Raw genomic sequence first — 12,266 nt, 5'->3', positions numbered from 1 at the left:
GTTCAAGACTTTTTAGGCTTGTATTTCCTCAAGTCAGTTGTTTCTTCCAACTTCGTGCATGCACACCAAATACCAGAAAGTTTTCTTTGGATTACCGCTGATTACCATAAGAGTGCATACAAATTTTAAATCACTACAATTTTTCAAAAAAACCATGAATTGATTTTGCAGGTACCTTTTAATAGTAATAGGAATCCATAATAACAAATTCAACATGCTAACATTGTTTAAGTGTATAGCCTATAAATCCTCAAATTCAATAAGCCTGCAAAAATCAACTGTGCGTTGATTGTTCCATAAATTTATTGTAACGCCAATCATAATTGTTTCGCAAATTGGTATGCCTGTAGGTTATGCAATTTAACGAAGGAAAAAACAAGCACCTATTTATCAAGCGCGATGTCCGATATTTGCGCAACGTTCATTAAAATAAAAGCTCCGAGCCCGCAAAAGTTATCCACTTTCAAACGTGGAAGTCGTCGAGCTCGTTTACATTTTTTTTCAACCTCGTTCCTCTGTAACCATCATCCGCGTTATTTCAACTCGTTATCCAACTTTCCTCGCACGATCCGAAATTGCAAATCGACGTTCGCAGTACTTTCATCCAGAACAAAAAAAAAAGTACAACCAACAATTTCAACAACGAATTTGTAATTTTTATAAATTCTGAAATATTGATCCCCTTAATTACGGAGAAACACGTGTGGTAACTCCAAATCGGAATTCCAATAAAATTGCGAGTTCTATTCACGAATTTTAATGCAGGTGCACGCGCGCGAGAAAGGACGCAATTCGTATCGTTGAATCGGTTTTATTTAGACGTCCTCTCGCGCTGGCCCTTTTCGCAAGCGTGGAAATTTCATCCAGCGAAATTCAAAAACGTCTCGCCAGTGAAGTGAATGAGCGCTTTTAAATGAATTCGCGCACCGTGCGCACCCTCTTTCCGGTTGTCTACATCCTGTCCGGGGGTGCGGGAAACTAGAGGAATGAGAGCGTCGCGTAAACCCGTCGCGTATATTATACGTATATAGCGGAGTTGTTGCTCCCTCAATATTTCTCATGCCATAGCAGAATATAATATAAACAGTTGAGCATTTTCCAGAAACATTTCACTCGCATTAAAGATATCTATGAAAATTTTCTTGGATTACAGATGACAACATAAAAGATTGTTAATTAAGAAACTGCTGAATTTTCCCTTGATTTGTTTTTAATACCTCCTTATTGAGGATTTTATGCAGATTGTTTTATAACTGTCGTCACTTGAAGACGTCGATGAACAGTTACACAGATAATTTCAATAAAATTTGCACTGCAATTTCGCGGACGTTAACAGATGCTTTAATTTCAGCTCGTCGGGACGTGGAAACGACATCAAGATGGAAATTGTCCCGCGAAGACTAAAGACGGACAATAATTCTTTAAGCAAAGTGGAACGTCGCTCGGGATTATATTAAAATCCATTTGCTACCGAGTGTCCGTGCTAATAAATAAGAAGCGCAAATCTAAGCGTTGCGATTAAATATGAGTCATTTGCTATTAAGTCATTAAGAGAGTTAAACTAAAATCGTATTAAATATTCATTACCGTTTGCGCTTTTTAAAAGTATCCATCTGTTATTTTTCTGCCAAATGCATTAATTGCGCCTGGTTCGTGGTTTTCATATTCCATTTCCAAGAAATCAGGTTTCCATTGTGAAAGAGAGAGAGAGAGAGAGAGAGAGAGAGAGAGAGAGAGAGAGAGAGAGAGAGAGAGAGAAGGTCGCAAAAAAAGTAGCAGGTCTGGCGGAGCTATTACAAGAATTATTTTCCTATTAAAATTACTTCTTGCGGGAATTAATTGAATTTCGATTCAGCCTCAGGGAATACGGCGTAACGAAAAACCAGATTGCCTTGAAATTCTTCCTGCCTTTTAAACAATTACAAAGCGGTGGGCAGGGTTAATTGATAAAATGGAATGGTAGACTTAATTGAATCGCGCTGTTCATTGTAGTCGAGAACGGAACTACGCAGGAGAAAAGAATCACATGGATTGATCCCGTGACCACGACGTTACGTTTACGCAGCTGTAATAGAATATTAAGGATTGACGTGGGAGCAGGCAAGGTGGTCTCCGAAGTTTTTGCGTCGCGTTGGTTGAAAGGAAAACTCTCAGTGTTTCGACGGATCGAAAATCCTCGATTAATTTTCACGGACGCGGGGACCGAGGTTAGAGCAAGGAAGAATCGTTATTAAACTCCCTCTCGGTGCTCCATGGATTTTCATAATCTTGTAACTGTGTGCGATAAACTTGCAATAACTTGTTCCCTGAAAGCGCACCATCTGGATAAACACGAAAGATACGATGCGCCGTGGCTTTTCAGGACTTTACCGTTCCCGTTGGATAGTGGGAACGAAGTGCCTGGGGATGACGTGCAAAGAACCGGCTTCTCTTTTCATTCGAATTCGCATTTTATCAATTTATTGTACTCCCCTTTAATTCTGATTATAGTAGATACAATCATTAGTACAATTCACGACGTCTGACGTTTAATTATTAATTGGAAGTTAATCATAGGTTCGTATTACCTATTTAAACTTTGAAAACTTGACGGCCGATTTCAAATGAGTCTCTCCTTCAATTTCAATGAAGCCTAGTAACCGACAAAGGCTATTATAATTATCGGAGTTGTTGTTGTCCGAAAGTTTGCACACCGTTTCGGGACGTATAATCGGGGCTACGTGTCAATAATTAATTACCCCGTCGGTTCAACACGGGGATTCGTGGGGTTGCCACGCATCTCTTGAATTTTGCGATATCAATTAGCAGCAATGTATGTATAAAGAGCCGATGGACCGACGAATTTGCACGCGAGATTAAAATTCCCGGCATGTATCCAAATGTGTGTCATGCATGCATCGAATGACCGAAAGAATTCCAATTAATGGTAAAAAATTCCTTTCCTCGATTAAATCCTCTCCTTGTGAAAATCGTTCTGAACGTTGCACGGCCATCGAAATTACCTACGTTATCGCAACTTTCTGTTCACTGGTCTGGTTCCATTAAACGCTGCAAACTTACGCACCTACAATAGTACTGTTCAACTGGAAAAATTTGCAAAGGATCACAGTGAGAAAGAAGAACAGTTTTTCATCAATCAGGCAAATAGACGTTCAACTTTTGCAAAGAATTGTCGTGGACAAAACAGGTAGGTATAGATTAGTCCTACGGCTGACGAGCTGAGTGTGCGAGAGATCGAACATGAAGCGGATAGAGAGTGGGCAAATAAAGAGTGCGCGGTCAATAGCGCGATTCGATCGAAGCGTACCGGTCCGGCAAGCGGGAAACTGCTAATTTATGCACGAGCCCCTGTGCTCCCTCGATTCTCCTTTGAGAATACCGCAGCATACGCGAACACCACGTGCATCGCGTGGTGTTAGCTACGTTTATTTTTCCCGTTCGCGTGCTTAATTGACCGGATAACGTGGCCGCGCGATTTTCGCGTATCGTTTTTCCGTACAGTGGTTATTTTCGGTTTCATCATCCACAAATTATTGTATTTTCGTCCGCAGAATGTTTCGAGTACTCGTAAGTAATTCTTTTATCCTATCGACGGGGCAAACCAAAAATCAAAACGTAAAAATTTGTATTCAATTTTGGGCTGTGTAATAAATTATATAGAGAGAGAATAACTGATACTCGTTTATAGGAAATACAACTAGACACGTTTTTTATTCAGTTTCATCTCATTGAAAAGGTAACACTCTTCTGAGAAGTCATAATAAGGTTCTACTTGATGAATTCAGAGAGACGAAAAGATGTGATGTTGAATTTGAATTAAATTCCACGTCGATCGATTATGCATTCGGATTGAAGAGATTTTTCGAGGGAACGAGTTGAACTCGAGATTCTCCCGTTTTAAAAATTTACAGGATTTCTTGCTTACATGTAAGAAGCTTAACTTATTCAACGACCGCGAAGGTAAATGGCTTGTAAGTCGGTTGTCGTCGGATTCTTTAAATTCGATGTGACGAGCTTCCAGTTTCTGATAGAGTTTGCTTTAAGTTGCTCACGATTAAATAAATCATTCAGTTACGAGCCACAAAACGTACGCAAGTGGATAAGTAACCTACTGTGTCTCGCAGCGAGCTTACGAAACGAGGCTAGTCGAAACTTATGAATCGCATTTGAATCAGCAACAAGCTAATTTGCAAGACAAATGTTTGCTAACGGATTCCTGAAATCCTATTCGAACGTTAATGTGACGTCTTCCTGATGTTTCACCCTCCCCTTCTGTTTGCGCTATCGTGCAAATCCGCCGGATAAGCGGGTAAAGCAATTTTCCCACTATACAATAACGATCCGCGTTTGTTCAGAAAGTTCCCGCATAGTTTCAAATAAATTTTCAATGAAAATTCCACGTAGCGAAAATTTCTTTCCGATCGTTGAACGCGTAGAAGTTATAGCAACGCGGCAAGCATTCCTCTTCCTTGGAAACTTTACGAGAACTTCGATTTCCTCCTATTTGTATATCCTATACGCTTTCAAGTATCTTCGACAGCAGGCGGCTTCTAAGACGGAATTCCCGGCTGCCCGATGTCTGTAGAATGACGCGTGAGTGTCAAAGTTTTATTTCCGATTGGGTCGTGGATATTTCTCCGCGGAAATGGCAGCTGCTAGACCAGACTTTTCAAATCGTGATAAAAAGAGATGAACTCTGTAAGCTGTAAACGTCTCGTTCCTATAGATATAGATGGTACGTGAGTATCGCGATAAGGGAGTAGATTCGATTGCGATTGGGAAATAAAAACATTCCAGAAGGTACCGCGGGACGGTGATCGATATTTCATACATTTTCAGAAGTAGAAAAAAATAGAAATCTTTGACGAGACTTGAGAGTCGCTATATCCTAGAAGTCTCGTGATACGAAAAGTAAGGAAGCTTCTCTACGTAATTGCTCTTTCCCATTTTACTTATTAAAATGCGCGCATAAACTCGCTCTATCGATTCGAGGTTAAACTGGGTGCACGCGAATGCATAATACGTACTATTTCGTTTTTTCATCCTATGCTCTATTTCGGTTCTACGGGAGACTCGATTTTCCAGTTTCCTACGACAGGCAAAGTATAAAATTGAATACGATACCTTCGACTTCCATCGATGCGACGCCGCGAAGTTACAGCAGGATCCCCTACATAAAATCGATTATTCGGATGTCTCTGTTTCAATCGAAATTTCCGTCCAGGGAGAGTCTCCCCCTCGTCGATGTCCCGGTCTCCCTTTTCCCTATCGCCAGCTACTCCGGCATCCTACGCGTCCCTTTGCCGCGTTGCTTCCCCGATCTTTTTCATGCGTTTTCTTCTCATCTCGGGTGACAACGAGAGCCCCTCTTCTGCTTTTCCACTATATACTTTTTCGTATATGACTCGGTTTGCTTAGGTCTTACTAAACTCTTATACGTGAATAAATTTGTTCTTCACGTAACGGTCTTCACCAGCCTCTCGGATACTTCGTATTATTTATAAGAGATCAAGAGAATTACGATACGACGAGGAAAACAGAGAATGTCGATTCCTTTTCCTCTTTGATGAACCCGTACGACGACCTTCGTATGTTGGATTATTTATTGGCAATCGAGGAAGAGGATGTGAAAGCCTAGCTGTTACAGCCCGAAGCGGAATCGTGGTCGCGTTCGTTCGTTCGTTCGTCGGTTTTCTATCACCGTTTCTGGTGTCGTCTCGGGGGCGAGGGCGGCGTCGATCTTACCGGACTGAGGTCGCGCGTTCTACTAGAGGGAAAATCCGTTCCCCGTCATTTCGAACTCGACCCACCCCCAATGCCGATTCTCTTCACCGCCGACGGGGGAGGCTCGAAACTGCGCGGACACCGAACGCCACCCCCATCCTCGCTTCCACCCCTACCATCGTCTGCTTCGGTTCTCTTTCTCCCTTCGTTCTTCCCGCACGTGCGACTGTTTCTTCTTGTCAACTCTTACCGTCCCCCTCCTCCTCCTCGGATCTAGACGGAGGAGACGCAGAAATTGGCTGCGTGTCGAGGGTAAAGGTCGCCCAGGACGATGTTTTTCAGGGGGTGAGAGAAAAGATACGCGGGGAGGATATTTTCGGAGTTTCGTCTCGGCTGCTGGCGACTAAAACTTTCGGAGGAGCTTCCCTCTTCATATTTTCTAAACGTTCCGGGCAAAAGGGTTCGCGGTTCGTTTGCGAATACACGAACGTTGGAAAGAAGTTATGTTAATTGCTGGACTGAAGCTTGTGGAAGGTTCTCCTAGCTATTTTAATTGAAGTTCCCTTAATTAAGGCGCGCGGGATGTGTTCTCTTTTTCATTTTTGGAAAAGACGAGCTGTTTTTGTCTTAATTGGAAAGCCTTTTTTCTCGTTTGTTTAATTGGTGTTTCAAGAGTGCGAGAACTATGAATATGGACAGAAGAGAGCTTGCGAATTGTTAAATTTATGAAACGTCGCGAAGTTACGATATAGAGAAACCCTGGAGTATCTTGCCCTTTGAAATCGATACATAATCTGCATTGCAAAATTGCTAAGCAAGATCTTGGGCTTTCCATATTTCACTCATTAAATGTCAGGGTTGAAGGGACCACCATCTCCGGGAAAGAACCGACTTAATCTCTACTCGGGCTGCGTCTGGCAACGATTTTTCAAAAACTACCTCCGCCACCGAGGCTGGCTTATTAAAACCCCCTCTACCTTGTTATCGTCATACTTAAAGCGCATCGAGTAACGAAAGCTTTTACCGAACAATTTCCCCAGCGAGAACAGGATAACGATTCCTATTTTTGCTAAAAACTTTCGACTCCGAACACTCCGTAGTCGTGAGACAGGACAAAGGGCGTCGAATTAAGGGAAAAAAGTGAAAAACTTAGCGGGTGGAGAGGAAAACGTAAGTGCGTACCAGTGTTCGACACCTCGTTCTCACGTGTGGGCGAGACTCGCGAGGTCAGGAAAATAGAGGAGGCAAAGTATATTAGAAAGCGAACAACATAGTTTCGCCCTCTCGCCGATCGTGGATTCCTTTCCGACTGTAGATTCTACTTTCGTCCACGGGTGCGGACCTCATCTTTCTCACTTAACGCGACCTGTCGCGCGGCACGTTCGACTCGCTTTCGAAAATGCAGAGAAATAGCGAGAGGTCCCCGCACCGCAGGACGAAGCGCAATAGAGGCTACGCGGATATTTAATTACGCGATATTTTCTTCTCTTCGGCCGTTGATGCGGCGACTAAGTGGATGTTAACGCTCGTGCTATTCACTCGAGATTTTACGAAGAATCATTATACTGGATGTTCCAAGAACAAAGTAATAATATAATAAAAATATCGAACTATATCTTTTGAACTTTGAACTTTGAAGAATGCTATAATAAAGTAAATAACGCGGTTTAAAGTCTGTTAGAAATTATCATAAAGAACAGGGCGACGATATTTCGCTCTTTAAAAAAAAAAAAAAATAGATATACATGTATTGGATGAGGTCAGTAGAAATTCGTGGCAAGAAGAGATCGATAACTTGGGAGGCGACAAGGACGAGCCAAGGACAGCGGAAAAAATGGCTACTCGAAAGTTTCATCGAAATTTCGACTACTAAAATATTTTTATGACCCCATTCAAGAGAGTTCCTGCTTTTTTTCATAATTGTCGTGTACGCCCACGTATGGATGATAAACTAGGCCAAAACGGATCTGGGATTAATTCGGGACAATATTAACTGTGCATTATTAATACGTTCTATATAATTACGCAATAATTCCTAACAAAGTGTGTTAAGCGGGCGCGTTATTGTTATTCCGCATGATTAAGTCGAAATTGAAATAGCGATTAGATTATTTAGAATATCACCGTGCAACGTTCTGGACGCGTTACTGTCCATGAATATTCAGGCCGTCGAAACGTTTATTCGACTGAAAATATCGGTGAAAAGCGTTACGCGGTTACACAACAGCAACGATAGGTAGTTCTCCGGGAAATTAACATACGTAGCAGCCTCACGTTGCTCGACGGTGAAGTTCGACTTTTCATTACTCGCTATTGGTTTTCTTTTTTCACAAACTATCGTACATGGTTATCCAGCACGTGCACGCGTAAGCTTGATGAAATACCAGAGAAAAAGTGTTATACGTATATACAGCCGGGTATCGATTGCATCTTAAAGATGCTGCAGACCAATCGAACTTCCATCGGTGGATTACTTGGAAAATCATAACCGTGCACCGCGCGTAGAATATCGATTGATCTCCACGGTCAAATGCTCTCGGTTTCAAACATTGCAATATCTATCGAAATATTGTGTCACGGACCGGGGGTTAAAAAAAGGGAATATAGTCGGGCTCGTTAAAGCTTGCACGAATATCTTCCTGGCTTCTACCCTGGATTTCTCCGGTTTACCCGTGGTTTTCGTTTTATTTCGGTACGATACTTTGAGTCTGCGGTTAGCCAACGTCGAGAACTTATTTCATCAAGGATGCAACTTCGTTTAACTTCGACTAGTCATTGGTTCCTGACCGGTGACAGCGCATCTTTTAATTACAAACTTGGACCGTTTAAGGAACAGAGTCAGGAGTGAACGTCGCGGACGTGTTAAGAGTTTCTGAGCAGAAGGGCTTGCCTATTAATGGTTTCTTGTTAACACGTTGGTTTAAAGTTTCCGAACAATGGATTTCCTGTTTCGTTCATAATTCTATTATTGAAGATCATGTACCGTTGTGAGTAATGGTCGATTAAGAATTTCGCGGTAAATCGACGCCGATGAGAACGCAGGAGAATGAAAGCCAGGGAGAATTGGTGAGACTTGTGAACATCGAAACTGTAAGGTTGGCCGAGCTTGTTTCACCGATACGTGGAAACCGTTCGATTCTGTGTCGGACGGTGAGACACAGCGTGAGATAAGTAACAGTACGGTGAACACAGATTGAATCGTCGTGGAAATGAAATCGGTGGAACGAGCAGTGTAAAACGGGGAAAGAATGAGCTGGAATAAAAAACGAGGAGCAGGAAAAAAGAGGAGGGAACAGAGGGATCGAGAACAAAGGACAGATAAAGGGAGAAAGTAGAGAATGTAACCAACATTGGCTGAGCCTGGAAAGCTGTCAGAAATTTGCTAGCAAGAGACGTTAAGGGGAGACGAGTTTCGTATTAAAGGAGAACGCCCATTAATTTCTTTATCGATCCATGTTTTCCCATTGTGCGGACCTCTGACCCAAAAAAAAAGGTGGAAAAAGATATACGCCGAGGGACTCGAGTGGAATCGAACGAACACCTCGCTGGAAGGGCGGCCACGATTTTTTGTTTGACGAATTTAATGATCCGATCGTATTTGCTGAGCGGAGTATTTTTTAGAGCGTGCAGAAATCACGATTGTCACGGATTTGTTGTGGGAAGCGAGCCCGTGCGCACGATGGTCGGACGCAATAAAACCTGCACCCCCGCATGGCCCTTGAACCACGTTCGTGGCTGGCAATAGCGCGAGCTCGAAAGTATCGGATTTGAGTTGTCAAATTAAATCTTCGCGTGACACCGGAACCCTGACTGGATCTTTACGGCGTTGCTTTACGACGCTCCTTTTATGGAACCGTAAACAAAAATAAGAAAGAATAAAAGGGTGATTGTCCCCCCAAGGCTCTAATAGCTTTATAGTTATTGCACCCCATTTGTTTTAATTAAGAACGTGATTAATCATAATATATTTTCATCAGCATTATATAATAAATTCATGATGCGAAAGAGCCGCGGTGCGACTTGGGAAATGTCACTGCGGAGATGTTCGCACTTTAACCTTGTAACGAAAAAGGCGATTGACATTAAAGGAACCCTGTTGACAAAAGGTAATTCCTTGCGACGGAAGCAGAAATTATTACTTCCCGGCAACCTTTCAAAATTATTACAAATCCGAAATAAAAACCGGTACACCAGTATACAGGGAGTTCGTATTCTTTGCGCTGCATGAGAATAGATACTTTGGCGACAGCAGGGTGCCAGGAAGCCATTGATACTACCTCGAAGTGTACATATTCTTTGCTTGGTGATTCGCGTGGGAACCTCAAAGGGAATTCTCTGCGACACCGAAGCGTATACCCTTTCGTTCTTTCGGAGCCTCGCAGCCCTGAACAGTACGACAAAATGCAATTATCCCGAATTCTAGCAACGATTCAGCTATCGTTTAATAAGGGGACAAACGTGCACGGGAATAGGACGTATCTTTGGCTCAATCTCAAAGAGGCAAGCACAGAGAGTGAAGCCGATGCCTCAGGCACGGCGGCGCGGTGAAGTCCTTTGCCGCTCCTTTTTCGCACGAGGATGAGGATTGTTCACGGCAGAGCTTTGCCAGTCAAAAGCCTTGAAATGGTCGAATTTTTTTCTGGTTTTCGCGGTTGTTGCCAAATCCAGTGGCCGGGGATCGTCAGGCAGAGCCTTTGAGTAACTTGTTAATTGCAAAGCCGAGCGTGTTTAACAAGTTCACTCATGCGAGCAGATTACCAAAGAAATGATATCCGTCGACACTCCCTCTGATTAAACCTTTGTTATTAATTAGCAAGGAGCATTGTTTAACGAGGACGCGCAGTTAATGCACTCGTTTACATCGTTATTAAACTTCGCTGACTATTTGCTTCCTTTGTGGCCTTAATTGATCGTCGCAAACAGGACGTCTCATTTTAACGCAACCTTTTTCTACTAACAACACATTTAAATCTCGTTTACCGTGTTTTAATTAAATTGTTCAACGATTCTCTTGTTGCAATTTCGAAACCTTCTGAAGAGTGTCGTCGCGTTTCGTTCTAATACGATTAAACTGAAAAGTGTTTTGCGATATCAATCTCCTGCGGGCTCGGTTCTATGTAAATGAAACGTTTACCCCTGGGATTAAAATAGTTTGAGACGCCTCGTTAGGAGTCGTGATAATACACACGCTCGAAGGGCGAACTATGCAATCTAACTACCTACGAAGCGGCATGCATGGTAAACCAGTAAACTAATTAAACTGTTTGTGCTGGACTTACCGAGTGTTGCTTTGTGAAAGATGACCCGACATTTAGGAGTGACAAATTTCGGGCAATCTTCGAGTTCCTCCATTCGTTCCTGACCTGTTGCTGTCTTCTAGGGCTGAAACAAAAACGCCGAACGATTAAATAATATAAACCGTTTCAGCGAGGGTTGCCATAGGGGAAAAGTGCTCAAGATAGAACACGTCCGGTGCTTATCGGCCGCCAGGAGTAAACTGGGTACTATTTTTGATCGCTCGTAGGATACATTTAAAACGTGGTGTCGGTGAACGAAGTGATACCGGAACACTTCCATTGACTTGCATTAATTAAACGTTGAGATGAATTCCATTTTTTCCCTCCCTTTTTGTCTCCTCATTAAGAATTTTCCTGGCAATTTATCACGTTGCGGATCGTACGCAATTTATCATGCAGAATTGAAAGAGCTTTCCGGTTTTATATACATACATATACATGTAAGAATCATCTACCGCGCGCTCGCTGTGTAATGGATGACGGTGGATAAATTGAAAATGAAATGGTTTTCGATATTGTCACGCGCGCGCTGATGAACTCCGCCAGTGATTAATGGCCAACTCTGGCTGTATTATATGTGCATGTAACGCTGTTCGCCGCTTTCAGGGAAATTTAACAGATTGCAGTGTAAGATTTTCACCGGTATTCCGTACTGATTGCTGCTCCCATAGAGATTGATTCCGATCGGAAAACAAGGACGTAAATGAACGTGAACTTCCTATTTTCGATTAAATTCGTCCTCAATATCTCGTTTCCTATCTCCCTAATTATGAAAAAGATTTCGTACCTCGGGTCTTGATAATTAATCTCAGATCTCGTTATCGTTTGGACCGCGAGGGAAAGGTATGCAAATGAGAATGACGGTGCTCAAACAATGTAGAGCTTTTCTTAAAATAAAATTATTTTAGAATACTCGCTATCTAATTTTCCCCACAGGTGTTTTTTAATTTCAAAGACATAAAGGTCATCAGGTTGACCTAATGGAAGCACAGAATTCCATCAAATGATCCGCCTCTTCGGTCGTTCCTGGTCAAGAAATTTCGCCTACGTTCAAGCTGACTGCTAACTTTCCTATTGTATTCCCTTATCATTTTCCGCATTAAGGTTCATTAATATTATCGACCATAAACGACTCGATGAGAACGAAGATACCTTTGAAGCTGAGTCATAATGTTTTATCATTATTTCTGATTATTTGCTAGTGTCTGTAATATTGATTTTTCAACAGTGTAAACGCCGAATGAG

The 12,266-nt window shown here is 42.3% G+C and overlaps 1 protein-coding gene across 7 annotated transcripts in view; it reads right to left on the bottom strand.

The window, feature by feature from the left end:
- LOC108628255 (pleckstrin homology domain-containing family G member 5) overlaps positions 1-12,266 on the bottom strand; it is a 67,009-nt gene that overhangs the window by 45,759 nt on the left and 8,984 nt on the right. For 6 of the 7 annotated variants that reach the window (XM_026816355.1, XM_018030044.2, XM_018030042.2 and 3 more), the window contains one exon: positions 11,004-11,106. In XM_026816355.1, the coding sequence (XP_026672156.1) occupies positions 11,004-11,106 (103 nt within the window). Of the gene's footprint in view, positions 1-5,124; positions 7,284-11,003; positions 11,107-12,266 lie in introns of those variants that run through there. The other variant, XM_026816356.1, reaches the window with a different exon arrangement.

The sequence above is a fragment of the Ceratina calcarata genome, unplaced genomic scaffold (assembly GCF_001652005.2).
Source record: "Ceratina calcarata isolate Rehan_Ccalc_2016 unplaced genomic scaffold, ASM165200v1 scaffold514.2, whole genome shotgun sequence".
NCBI classification, from domain to species: domain Eukaryota; kingdom Metazoa; phylum Arthropoda; class Insecta; order Hymenoptera; family Apidae; genus Ceratina; species Ceratina calcarata.
The sequence above is the reverse complement of the archived record's forward strand: the minus strand, read 5'-3'. Positions and strand labels throughout refer to the sequence as shown.